Here is a 12356-nt window from a genome sequence, read left to right as displayed (position 1 = left end):
TTCCCTCCCTTCTATCATCCCCCCACACCTCATTTTTCCCCTTCTCCCCTACTTTTCTGTAGTGTAAGATAGATTTTCATACCAGATTTAGTGAGCATGTTATTCCCTTCTTAAGCCATATGTGAAGAGATTAAGCTTCACTTTTCCCCTTTCACCTCTTCCCTTTTCTTCTCCATTGAAAAAGATTTTTCTTATCTCTCTTATGAGTGATAGTCTGCCCCATTCCATTTCTCCCTTTCTCCTTCCAATATTTTCCTCTCTCACCCCTTAATTTTATTTTTTATGGATATCATCTCTTCTAATTTAACTCAACCTATACTCTCTGTCTATGTGTGTGTGTGTGTGTGTGTGTGTGTGTAATCCCTCCACCTACCCAAATACTGAGAAAAGTCTCAAGAGTTACAAATATTATCTTTCCATGTAGGAATGCAAACAGTTCAGTTTTAGAAAGTTCTTTATGATTTCTCTTTCCTGTTTACCTTTTCATGCTTCTCTTGATTCTTGTGTTTGAAAGTCAAATTTTCTATTCAGTTCTGGTCTTTTCATCATGAATGCTTGAAAGTCCTCTATTTCATTGAATGACCATTTATTCCCTTGAAGTATTATACTCAGTTTTGCTGGGTAGGTGATTCTTGGTTTTAATCCCAGTTCCTTTGACTTCTAGAAGATCCTATTCTAAGCCATGTGATCCCTTAATGTAGAAGCTGCCAGATCCTGTGTTATCCTGATTGTATTACCACAATACTCAAATTGTTTCTTTCTAGGTACTTGCAATATTTTCTCCTTGACCTGAGAACTTTGAAATTTGGCCACAATATTCCTAGGAGTTTCTCTTTTTGGGTCTCTTTCAGGAGGTGATCAATGGATTCTTTCAGTATTTATTTCCCCCTCTGGTTCTAGAACATCAGGGCACTTTTCTTTGATAATTTCATGAAAGATAATGTCTAAGCTCCTTTTTTGATCATTGTTTTCAGGTAGTCTCATAATTTTTGAATTGTCTCTCCTGGATCTATTTTCCAGGTCAGTTGTTTTTCCAATGAGATGTTTTACATTATCTTTTATTTTTTCAGTCTTTTGGTTTTGTTTTGTAATTTGTTGGTTTCTCATAAAGTCATTAGCTTCCCTGAACTCCACTCTCATTTTTAAAGAACTATTCTGTTCAGTGAGCTTTTGAACCTCCTTTTCCATTTGGCTAATTCTGCTTTTTAAAGCCTCCTTCTCCTCACTGACTTTTTGGATCTCTTTTTCGAATTGTTAGCCTCTTTTTAAAGATCTTATTTTCCTCAGTATTTTTTTTTGGTTCTCCTTTAGCAAGCTGCTAACTTGCTTTTCAAGCTCTTCTATGGCCTGAACCCATTTCATATTCACTTTGAAGGTACTAGAAGCAGAAGCCTTGACTTCCTCTGATAGTATTCATTGTTCTTCCTCATCCAAAAGGATGGAAGGAGATACCTGTTCACCCATAAAGTAACCTTCTATTGTCCTATTTTTCCCCCTTTTTTGGGCATTTCCCAGCCAGTTACTTGACTTCTGAGTCGTTTGTCAAGAGGAGGGTCCTAATGCTCTTCCTCCCCCCAGGATGGCGTTCAGGGTTGAGGTTGAGATCAGCTGCTCAATTCCCCCAGGGCCTTTAGGTGGGGGCAGGGTCACCACTGAGGGCTGAGGTTCAGATCCCCTCCTCAATGCCCCCAGAGACTTTAAGCTGGGCTGCCTGGACAATGGACCTAGGCTGCTTCAGTGGCCACAGTAGCTGCTTGCTGCCCCCCACCCACTGCTGCTGCTACTGCTGCCTCTGCTGCCTCCTGGGGCCAGTGCTAGGGGGACCCTGTTCCCTTCTCACCCAGCTAGGAAAGCCCTCCCACACTGACTTTTGGAGCTTTCTTTGTTACTTGTGGGTTGAGGGATCTGGGACCCTCCCTGCTGGGGATTCTGCCCCAGAGGCCTTTTCCAGTCCTGTTCCTCCCCATGCTGCGCAGCTAAGACTGAGCTCTGCTCTGCTTAGCATTCCATGGAATAGACCTTTCCTGTCAGCCTTCCAAGTTACCTTTGGCTGGAAATCTCTTTCATTCTGTCATTCTGTGGCTTCTGCTGCTCTAGAATTTGTTGAGAGTCATTTTTTACAAGTATTTTGTGGGCTGTGGGGGAAGTGCTAGAGTATATGCGCCTTTCTACTCTGCCATCTTGACTCTGCCCTACTTTACATCTATTTATGGGACTTAAGACACACTATTTTCAAATAGTCACCTTTGTCCAACACCATCTCTCACAACCATTTTCATCAGTGGATATAAGAACTTCTATGTAAGTTCTGTATAACTTCTATAAGCTCCCCCCCTTCCATCCCATTCCTCTCTAGGTTGCAAGTGAATATTTAGAAATTTTAAAGGGTGGCATGAAATGCAAAAAAAGGAAAACATTCGTTGGAAAGCACAGATGAACAGATGAAACTAATGAGCAGAGGAAATACTTAGCTTTTAAGAAAGAAAAAATAAACTTTTTGCATGCTCATAGGAATTTTGAATATCTAAGAATATCACCTTTTTATTTCTAAATAAGCCTCTTTATCACTCATTTCAATGGTCACTGACATTACAGGATGTCAAGCTGGTCTGAAAAAAATGGAGTATTGTTGCCAAAGACAGTCTGTAGCTACAAGCTCCCAGTAATCATTATAGCTTGTACAGGCTGTGCTTACAGAAGGATAAAAAGCCTGCTCAATGCACAGGCCCCCGATAACAAGGCCCACTTGTTTAATATTTTCTTATCATCTTTGGGTCTGAAGAACAAACATATTTTACCAAACAAAATAACACCTCAAGTCAGATCATATTCAATGTTGCAAAATTCTACAATGCCAGCTCATACAGGGACTGGGTGATCTTTTATTTCAACCCTGGCATTTTATAGAAGAGGAAAACTAAAGGCCAGGGAAGGACAATGGGGGTTGAGAGTAAGAGGAGACAACATGGTCCAATGGAAAACACACTCCATTTGGAGACTCTGGACCCAGGTTCAAATCATAGTTCTGCTACTACTGTATAAAAAAACACTTCTCTCTTGGCTTTAATCTGCCCTGCCATCCCATGTAGGTGTTAAACTCAACAATTTTGAAGGTCCTGACAAGCTCTGGATCTTGTAATTCTATGAGGTTCAATTACTTTGCAAAGATCAAGTTACTAGTAGAGGGAAAACTAGAATCAATGTCTCCTCATGCCTAGACCAACATTCTTCCTGAGGAAGAGAGAGAGGAAAATCTGAAAACTGAAAAACTAACTTCCATTTGCATTATTCTAATGAAGATTTCATACTCTTTTTCTCACTCTAGACCAGTAACTCTCAAACTTCTCCTCTCCTCTGGTCCCACTTAGCCCTGCAAAAATCAACATTGGCATTGATGGGAAGCCTGGTGCTATTTTGGATGAAACACCAGTCAGAAACAGATGTGTAGACATTGTGCAATTCAATACTGCAATGCATGGATCATGCTTTTTGAATCACTGGTGAGGGCTTGTTCATCCTGAAGTCACATCAATTTATCCTCATTTAATTCTTCATCCCCTCTCAGTACCTTCCTCAAACTCCTTTCCTTTACCCTTAGTATCCATTCTGTGTGCAATCACAGCTCACTCCTAAAAAAGGAGCCATTGAAATAACTCACACTGCAATGTCAGTGGCTGATAAAGCAGTGCAAAGAGTACTACATTTGGAGTTCAATGACCTATATTAAAATCTTATCTCAATGGTCCTGATCTGATCATTTCCTATAAGATCATAGGATCAGATTTCCTGTCAAGATGGCAGCCTGAACAAGAGGCAGGCTACCCAGCTTCAATGAGAAGTGACATGAAATGGCTTCTTCCACATCACAACAGAAAAAACTCAACCAGAAGCATACAGGCAATAAGAAATTGAGTCCTCAAGGAAAAGGACCACCAACACAACCAGAGACTCCTAATGACATGCTCTGTATGCAAGGTACTATGCCTAGAAGGCAGTGAGAGCAGAGGGCTTACCTGGAGAAAGCCCCAGCTAGCAGGGTGCCTGAGAACTTGTCCAAGGACAGCTCAGGCCCAGAGATGCCAAGGTATCTATCACTTTCTCCTGAGATACCACAGAGGTCCCTGAAGATCCAAGAAAGAGAGGGGGTACCTCTGGGAGGCTTAAGACAGGGCAATACCTCAGTGACCTCAGGGCAAGACCAAAGAGGAATGACTGCCTACTCAAAAGCATAACAGGGGGCAAAGTCTGGCCCTGGCACCAAGCCCCAATTCAGAAACTAAAGCTAGAGACAGCAAGTAAAAGAAAACACTGACCACTATAAAAAATGAAGCAAATCTAACTCCGTAACAACTGGGAGCACAGAGAGAAAGGGGGAAAATGGATTTTCCACAAGGACTACATGAACACTAGAAGAAATGCACCTAGAGACTTTTAAAAATGAGACAAAGGCTCCAGAAGCAAGAAATGGAAGGAGGAGAAGTAGTTTAGAAGATAAAGGAGTAAACCTCATGGGCTCCTGAAAAACTAGAAACCAACATTTTCACAAGACACTAAGAAATATTTGAAAAACATAAAATGATTGAAAAAATCAAAGAAAATGTAAGATTGATGACATTTTTTAAAAAACTGACCAGGGAAACAGATCAAGGAGAGATAATTTAAGAATAACCTAACTCTCTGAAAACCATGATTTTTTAAAAAAAAATTCTGAAAGCTGTCCATATTTATTAGAAACAGAGGACAAAATAAAGACAGAAAGAAGTCAATTATCTCCTAAAGGGAATCCCAAAAAGAAAAGCCCCAGGAATGTCATAGCCAAAATCCAGAGTTTCCAGATTAAAAAATATAAATTTCAATTTTCCAGAAAGAAACAGTTCAAGTACCAAGGAACCACGGATGTTATCACACAAAATCTAGCATCTTCTACCAAAATCCAAAGAAGATTTTGGAACATAACCCAAAAGGCATAAGAGTAACATCCTGAAAAGCTGAATATAAGCTTATAGATGAGAAAAGTGGATCTTTAATTGAATAGAAGACTTATAAGCATTTTTATGAGAAGTCCAAACCTGAGTAGGAACTTTGGAATGTAAACACAAGAGATACTTGGAAAGGGAAATATAGTTGAGTAACTAGAAGGAGCAAACATAGAGCTAAGGTTCTAATGAGGGAAGAAGAAATAAGGGTCCTTTCAGAACACTAATGTCTTCAAAAGTTATTGAGGTCCTAAGGCCCTATTCACTCTTTCGATGTTTTGAAGAGAGAAAAGAGAAAGGAGGGTAAAAATGGGAAGACGTTAGCATAGAAAAGAGGAAGAAGGTGGTAGAATTTATTGCTTCTCATAATTAGGTATTTGAGGAGCAAAATATACAAGCATGAAAGATGTATGGACAGGGTATATGAGATGAACTTCATGTTTATCTGAAATGGACGAAGGAAGGTTGAACAAACAGAGTGGTACAGAAATGCATCAAACTTGACAGGGGGACAAGCAGGCTGATAAGGATAAGGTTAAGAGAGAGGATAACACAGCAAGAGAATAGTCACAAGTAAAACAAATGTCATATTCCTAAAGGACAGATTAAAGGGGGGAGACAAAATATAGTAAAAGACCTAAAATCTAATTATGACATGAGGGATAAATCCTGCCAATCTTTTGGTTTCGGTTTTGGTTTTTGTACCTTGAATGGCCTACAAACTAAGAATGATTTTTAAATTTTTAGATGAGGTTTTATTATATTTAAAAATATAAAAACCATTCTTAGTTCCTCTTAGAGAACTGAGGAGTGTCTGAACAAACTGTGGCACATAATGTAATGGAATATTATTGTGCACTAAGAAATGACAAAAGAGATATCAGAGAAACCTGAGTAATATGAACTGATCCAGAGTGAAATGAGCAGAACCGTAGCAACTTATACATGAAATATTTCAAAGAAAATTTTGAAAGACTTTAGTATGCTGAGAGATGCAATGAGCCATTCTGCCACCAAAGCACCCGAACATAATGAACCTCCTGACAACTCTCTCAAAGTACAGAGACAGAAGTACAGTTTCAGATATGGCTACTATGTGGATTTGTTTTGCTTTGCTATACTTTATTAAGATTTTTTTAATTCTCTCTTTAATTTTGGAGGAGGAACAATAATGATTACCAAAAAAGTCCAAACCCAACAGAGAACATTTTTAAAACGCCGAAGAGAAGGAAGCTTGGACAATGAGGACAGTTTTGAAAGTATTATATAGAGTTTATCATACATATGTCTGTGTGTGTGTGTGTGTGTGTATAGCAAGTATACACAGTTTTATATAGAACACTTTTGTGTCCTGCTATGTGTATGTAAATTTTTGGTATTTAAGTTCAGAATTAAAAAAATTAAAATTAAAAAAGATTTATATTCAAAAGAGAAAATAGAGTAGTTCAAAAGAAATCAAAGCATCACAGATACAGGGCTGGAAGGAACCAGAGAAGTCATCTTATGCAACCACCTCATTTTACTGAAGAGGAAACTGAGGTCTAGAGAGGGCGAATGACTTAACCCCAAGCTATATAGGTAAAAAAGAGCAAAGGCCAGATTTGAAATCCCATGTTCTTTTGACAGCCCTGGTTTGCTTTATCCTTTCTTTGCACCTCACCTTCCTCATTTGTAAAAGCATCTAGGAGTCTATTATGCACTCTCAGAGGTATTTGCACTTTAATAGGCTAGCTTACTACAAGCATCCTGTGGTACTCTCCCAGTGACCCAGTAGGTGGCTTCCTACATGGAATAATTTGAGGGGTGCTAGACAGAGCCCACTACACAAAACTGTCCCCTAACACACCTGAAAATCAACCATTTGATATCCATTCTTTGGGGTCCAGATGACTTTTTGGCCATCCAGAGCTTCCCATTGGAATGTAAATCTCTCTTGAAAGGGTAACACCTTGGCTTATTATCAAGTGACATTTCACGGGAAATAAAGTGCTCTGTAAATAAAAATAACCTCCTCAGGCCACCTGATGCCCCTAACCTTCAATAGCATGTTGGCTTTGGCAAAGGCAGTTCTGAGCAGACCTGAGAAACCCAGGATCCAACTTTGCTTAGGACTGGCTCTAGCTATAGAGGAAGCCCACCTTCTCAGTTGCCATGGAGATCCTCCTTGGGAACCACACATGCTTCAGAGGGCTGTCAGGAAGGGGTTTACTAAATCTCCTGACACACTCAACTTGCATATTCAGAAACTGAACACCAGAAAAAAAAACCCTACATTTTTTGCCCAAGAGCTTGAGTTTGTCTCCCTCATTCCTTCCAGCTTGACTCCCTCTGTCATCTGCTTTGTTCTCCTCCTGGAGGACCCGAGTCTCCAATAAACAGCATATGAATTTGCTGACACAAATTAGAAACTTGTGGTGTTACAAAGTTTATGTTAAGAGGGGATGATAAAATACAATGGGGTACAATGAGATGGGCAGATCGTTTGGTGAACTATATATTCATCCCTGGCCCACTTTCCTCCACAGCCAAACTATATAAACATTGTTTCTGCACACAGATACACACACACATACATACACATACAGCTTCCTCTTTTCTTCTAACTCTAAAAGAACATTGGAGAACAATGACCTCCCATGATGATCTCCAGTCACACAGGAAGGAGGAAGAGGTACCAAGAGGAGGTAAGGGGGCTGTCTCACAGGGATGCTGCTGTTGAGAGTGGCACATTACATATGTCCAATATGGCATTGAATAATGATGAACATTTAGCTAACTCAGTTAAAATATAACCTCTATGTTCTCAGTTAAGACACAATGACCCGGTGGGCTAGCTACAATAGGAATTATCTCCACTTTACAGATGAGGAAAATAAATAACATATAGAAAGGTTAAGTGTCTTGCCCATAGTCACACAGACAGCAAGCACTGGAACAGGGATTTGAGCTCAGGTTTTCCTGACTCTGGGTCCAGCATTCTACACACTGTGACTGGCTGCCTCTCTGATGAATTCTCAGACCTAAGCTAAGAGTGAGGAATAAGGACTGAGCGACACAGAACTTAAAGAAATTTTCTAAGGCTATTCTGAGGTCTATAAAGGATCAGGCAATATTCATGGAAGGCAAAAGAATGGTTCCAATCATGATTAGAGATTGATCAAATGCCCAGGAAGAGCCCTAAAGGCAGTGCTACAAGGAGTAAATCACTGGCACTAAGCTTAGCTCTTTCTGATTTCTTCCTATACTGTCTAACATTGCTTACTGGGAGCTGTTTCCGTTTACAACTCACAGAAATCCATTTTGAAAGCAGATCCTCTGATCAAAAGATAATGGACTGTCTTCCTGGCTCCCCCTGTGGTGGTTCCTAAACTTCTCATTGCCTGAGTTCCAATAAATGAAACATGGGTGCAATCCCTTCCCCACACTACGGACAAGGATTTATTTTCAGAAATAATTATCACTTTGGTATAGTAGATAACAAGCTAGCTTTAAAGTCAGGAAAATGTGAGTTCAATTCTGAATTTTGATACTCACTGGCTATATGACCCTGGATAATTCACTTCATCTCTCTCCAAGCTTTGGTCGCTTCATCTATAAAACGGAAATAATATTACCTGTGGCACCACCCTCAGATGCTGGAGTGAGGTAGAAATAAGATCATCTCTGTGGGGGTGCTTTGCACACTTTAGAGCCCTCTATGTATGTCCGCTGTAATGATTATAACGAATGCCTGTATGACGTTTTGGGATTATGCATCATTCCTCCTCTGCAGAAACATCACTCTGTCTGTGTGTCTACGATAATGGCATTAAGCAGGAATTTTTTAGAACTAAATGGGACTTCCTAGAATCCTAAGACTAGAATCAGTCTCATGCTCCAGCTGCCCACATTCCAGCTTTCGAGTTTAAGACTCAGGCACCAAGCCCCAAAACTCTAGCCTAACAATAATAACTCACATTTTCATCATGCTTTAGGGTTTGCAAAGAGTTTCCCTCACCTACCAACTTCAGAAAGGAGAAATTACTATTTCTATTACTATTACTATTCTTGTTTTCAGCTGAGCAAATTGAACCTCAGAGATGTGCTCGCAGCAGCTAGCTCTAGGTCACCCAGACCCCAAGTGCAAAGTGCTGTCTCCCTCATTAACCCCTAGAATCCTCAAATGAGCTCGTTAGAGATTTCCCTGTGATCCCATTCACTCCAACTCACGGAATGCCATATGGACAGGAATCAAAAAAGGTAAAAACAAAATAAAACAAAAACCTCAAGTGTTCTTTTTAGGACCTGGGGGACTAAAACCTGGAAGGGGGTTTTGGCTAAGTCAAAGAAACCTGCATTTCCAACCCTTCTCCCTGTCTTTCCCCCACCTTAGCTGGCCACCTCACAGCAGTGTGAATTGCCTAAAAACATGTCAACAGACTAGCCTGCAGAGAACCCTTCCCCCATCCCTTAATTTATACAACCCTATTTGCACAAGGTGCTTGTTCTGCTTCCAAAACAGATGTCCTTGGACTCCCCATGAAATGACTGTTATGACTGCTATGTGGAATTTCAGTTGTGTAGAGTTTCTTTTCTTTTTTTTTTTTTTAAGAATATTAAAAAGTGTGTGGATGGCTTGAAGCCTCTGTAGCTAAACACAAAAGGGTATGCAGGGTGCTCCAATAAAGGATTAATTTCTAAGCACTTCCACAAAAAACGCTCTGTGACTCTTACTAATAGTTTGGGGAAATCTCAAGAATCCAATCCTCAACTCAAAAACTACACAGTCAGAGAGTGAACACAGAGGGTACTCATGGCCCTGGGGGCTGGGGAAATCACAGAGAAAAGGTGGGGGAAGGGAGGAGGGGAGATCTGACAATTTAGATATGGATTTATTTGCCCCTTCATCTAATTCTCTCCAGGGCACAGGCTTCGGTGGGCTCTGATATACTAAGACAGCTTTCTCAGGCAGCTGCTTCTGGAACACCTTGGGAAGTCACATCCATATGTATAATAAAGAGCTTCAGTTACTCACTGGCTTATTATCTACCTACCTTTTAGATATTTCAATCTTTGTTTCTTTTCTACCCTTTCCCTGTTCCCATAGCATTTGGTCACACTACCCACCTTCAGTATCAACACCAGAAGAATGGCATTAGAAATTAAATATATACATACACAAACGCATCTTCTACTTGTGCTAGTTGATAACAGCTTAGTATAAAGCTTGGTCTCAGGAGGCACTGACATGACTTCCCGAAATGTACCTAAGGCACACTTTAAGATTTCATTCCCCTCCCTGCCCCAAACACTATTTCTGATGCGGCCGCCCCTCTGTCCCTCCCCACGAAGACACCATGCAGACACCACACACCACACACCACACACAGACACATCCACACACATTCCCTCCAGTACTCACCTGTCATCTATCTCATTTGCTGTGTTCAGCAACTCAAACATCTTAGGGTAACTCAGGTGTACTGGGGAGGCTGTGGAACAGCCAGGGATGCCTTCCAAACCCTGAGAGATTTTAGACAGGTCTACTAAGAGATCTCCTCCAAAGCTATAGTGGAGGAGATGCAGGAAAGGAAACTGCCTTCCTTCCTCTGAGTAGTCTGCAGACATTCCTGACGGAAAGTCCTCAGCCCCAGGGGTCTGGAGAAGTCTGTAGCTGCACTAGGCTATATTTATACTGGGGGGAATTCCTGCATGCTGTCAATCAGCCACCTCCAACACAGCTAGCTGACCAATGACGAGCTAGGGAGGAGGGGGCAAGCTAGGGCCAAGGCATATACTGAGACTTTGATTTCCGCAGAGAACCCCTTCTGACTGGAAACCTCCTCTGTCTGGTATGGTCCAGAGTGGTCCTCAAAGTGTACTCAGGTTTTTGGAGCAACCCTAGAGTACTCGGGACAAAGGAATTACCTGCAAAGAAGCGCAGCTACCAGCTAGTATCTACTCAATGCTCTCTCTCTCTCTCTCTCTTTTTTTTTTGGCTAAATGAATGAAATAAAAGGTATATATATTTTTCAAAATTAAACTTACTAGCTCTAAAAGACTAAATTATCTGACAGTAAAGTAGAATTTGTCATTGTCCTATGTCCATACATTCAATGAATAATAATGAATAACTTAAAATGTATGTAGCACTTAAGATATGCTATCTCATTTGAATTTTTAGAACATTAAAAACTGAATAGATAGTATACAGTCTAATTTGGCATAACAGATACTAAAAGGAGGAACAGAATTCTTAAAAATGATGAATTTTGCCTTCTCATAGGATTAGCCATGTAATATAGCTAGACAGTAGTGTATAATGGGGAAGGATCATACACCCTCAATACTGTTTATGTCTCACTGTTTCACTTCGGTTAAAAATGTCCCATATGATCATTCTGTCACAGTAAGCGACAATTTTAAATAGAAAGCCTCGTAATGTCATTCAGGGCAACCTTGATGGATCTATTGTATCTTTCTAATAACTGTCATAGCATCTTGGGGGACTCCTAGTTTGCAAGACAATGGACAATGCCAATTTTATATTCTAGAATTGCACAATAAACATTTTATTAGGAATAAGCACAAGATAACAGTGAATTAAAATAAAGTTCCCTGGTACAGTCTGTAAATCTTTCCCTTTTGTCTTGAATTCCCTAAAGCTGTGTCCTTGTTAATTTTAATTCCCATTTCTCTTCGGAGGGGACAAGTACACGGCAAACTCCCCAAAATAATACAGAAAGAAACAGGGACCCAGGGAGATACTGCTTAATGCAACAGTGAAATTCCATGGAGTTTCTTAAGCACATACTAGAAGTTTGGTTAAGCATAATTAATGTTAGCAAGTATAAAGCAGTTTCTTTTTTGTTTTTTTTTTTTTTGTTTTTAATCTTGAAGAAAATGTCAACATTTCAACCCCTTGTCTTGGTGTATACCTTGACAACTGTGAATGAATCATCACACGAAGATTAAAAAAAAATACTCTTACGTTAGACTTATACAGTGCCAAACATCTGGGTGAAAATGGAAAATGTTTGTCAAACAAGCTGATGTTTCCAGACACTTTGCTCTGAATGTGGGCCAGTGGGAAGATACCTCCTGGTACCTGTTCTAAGGCCAAAATAAAAACTCCATTATTAAGTGTGAATATTGGGGGGCAGGGAGTGAATGGTATGTTCAGTATGCAAGAGGCATTCAAAGACATTTGCTGCAATGGATATTTTTAAACTCTTTCTAGCCATACATAGAATGCAGAAATTAACAAAAGAATGTCTTAATTGGGCCTATTTTATATACAAAGGAATAATGGGCTAAATGGGTTGGAATGAATGCCATATTTATCCTTCATGGGAGGAAAGACATCATGATTCATAGACAGTGAAGCCAAGAGCATCTAAC

At 40.0% G+C, this 12356-nt stretch overlaps 1 protein-coding gene across 4 annotated transcripts in view; it reads right to left on the bottom strand.

The window, feature by feature from the left end:
* Positions 1-12356, bottom strand: part of AFF2 (ALF transcription elongation factor 2) — a 529569-nt gene that overhangs the window by 354294 nt on the left and 162919 nt on the right. For 3 of the 4 annotated variants that reach the window (XM_072626091.1, XM_072626093.1, XM_072626095.1), the window contains exon 1: positions 10378-10805. The exons of the other annotated variant lie outside the window; for it this stretch is intronic. In XM_072626091.1, the coding sequence (XP_072482192.1) occupies positions 10378-10583 (206 nt within the window). In that variant the 5' untranslated portion in view covers positions 10584-10805. Of the gene's footprint in view, positions 1-10377; positions 10806-12356 lie in introns of those variants that run through there. 4 annotated transcript variants of the gene reach the window in all.

This window comes from Notamacropus eugenii, chromosome X, assembly GCF_028372415.1.
Source record: "Notamacropus eugenii isolate mMacEug1 chromosome X, mMacEug1.pri_v2, whole genome shotgun sequence".
NCBI lineage: Eukaryota > Metazoa > Chordata > Mammalia > Diprotodontia > Macropodidae > Notamacropus > Notamacropus eugenii.
Note: the sequence above shows the minus strand (reverse complement) of the source record. Positions and strands in the feature narration are given on the sequence as shown.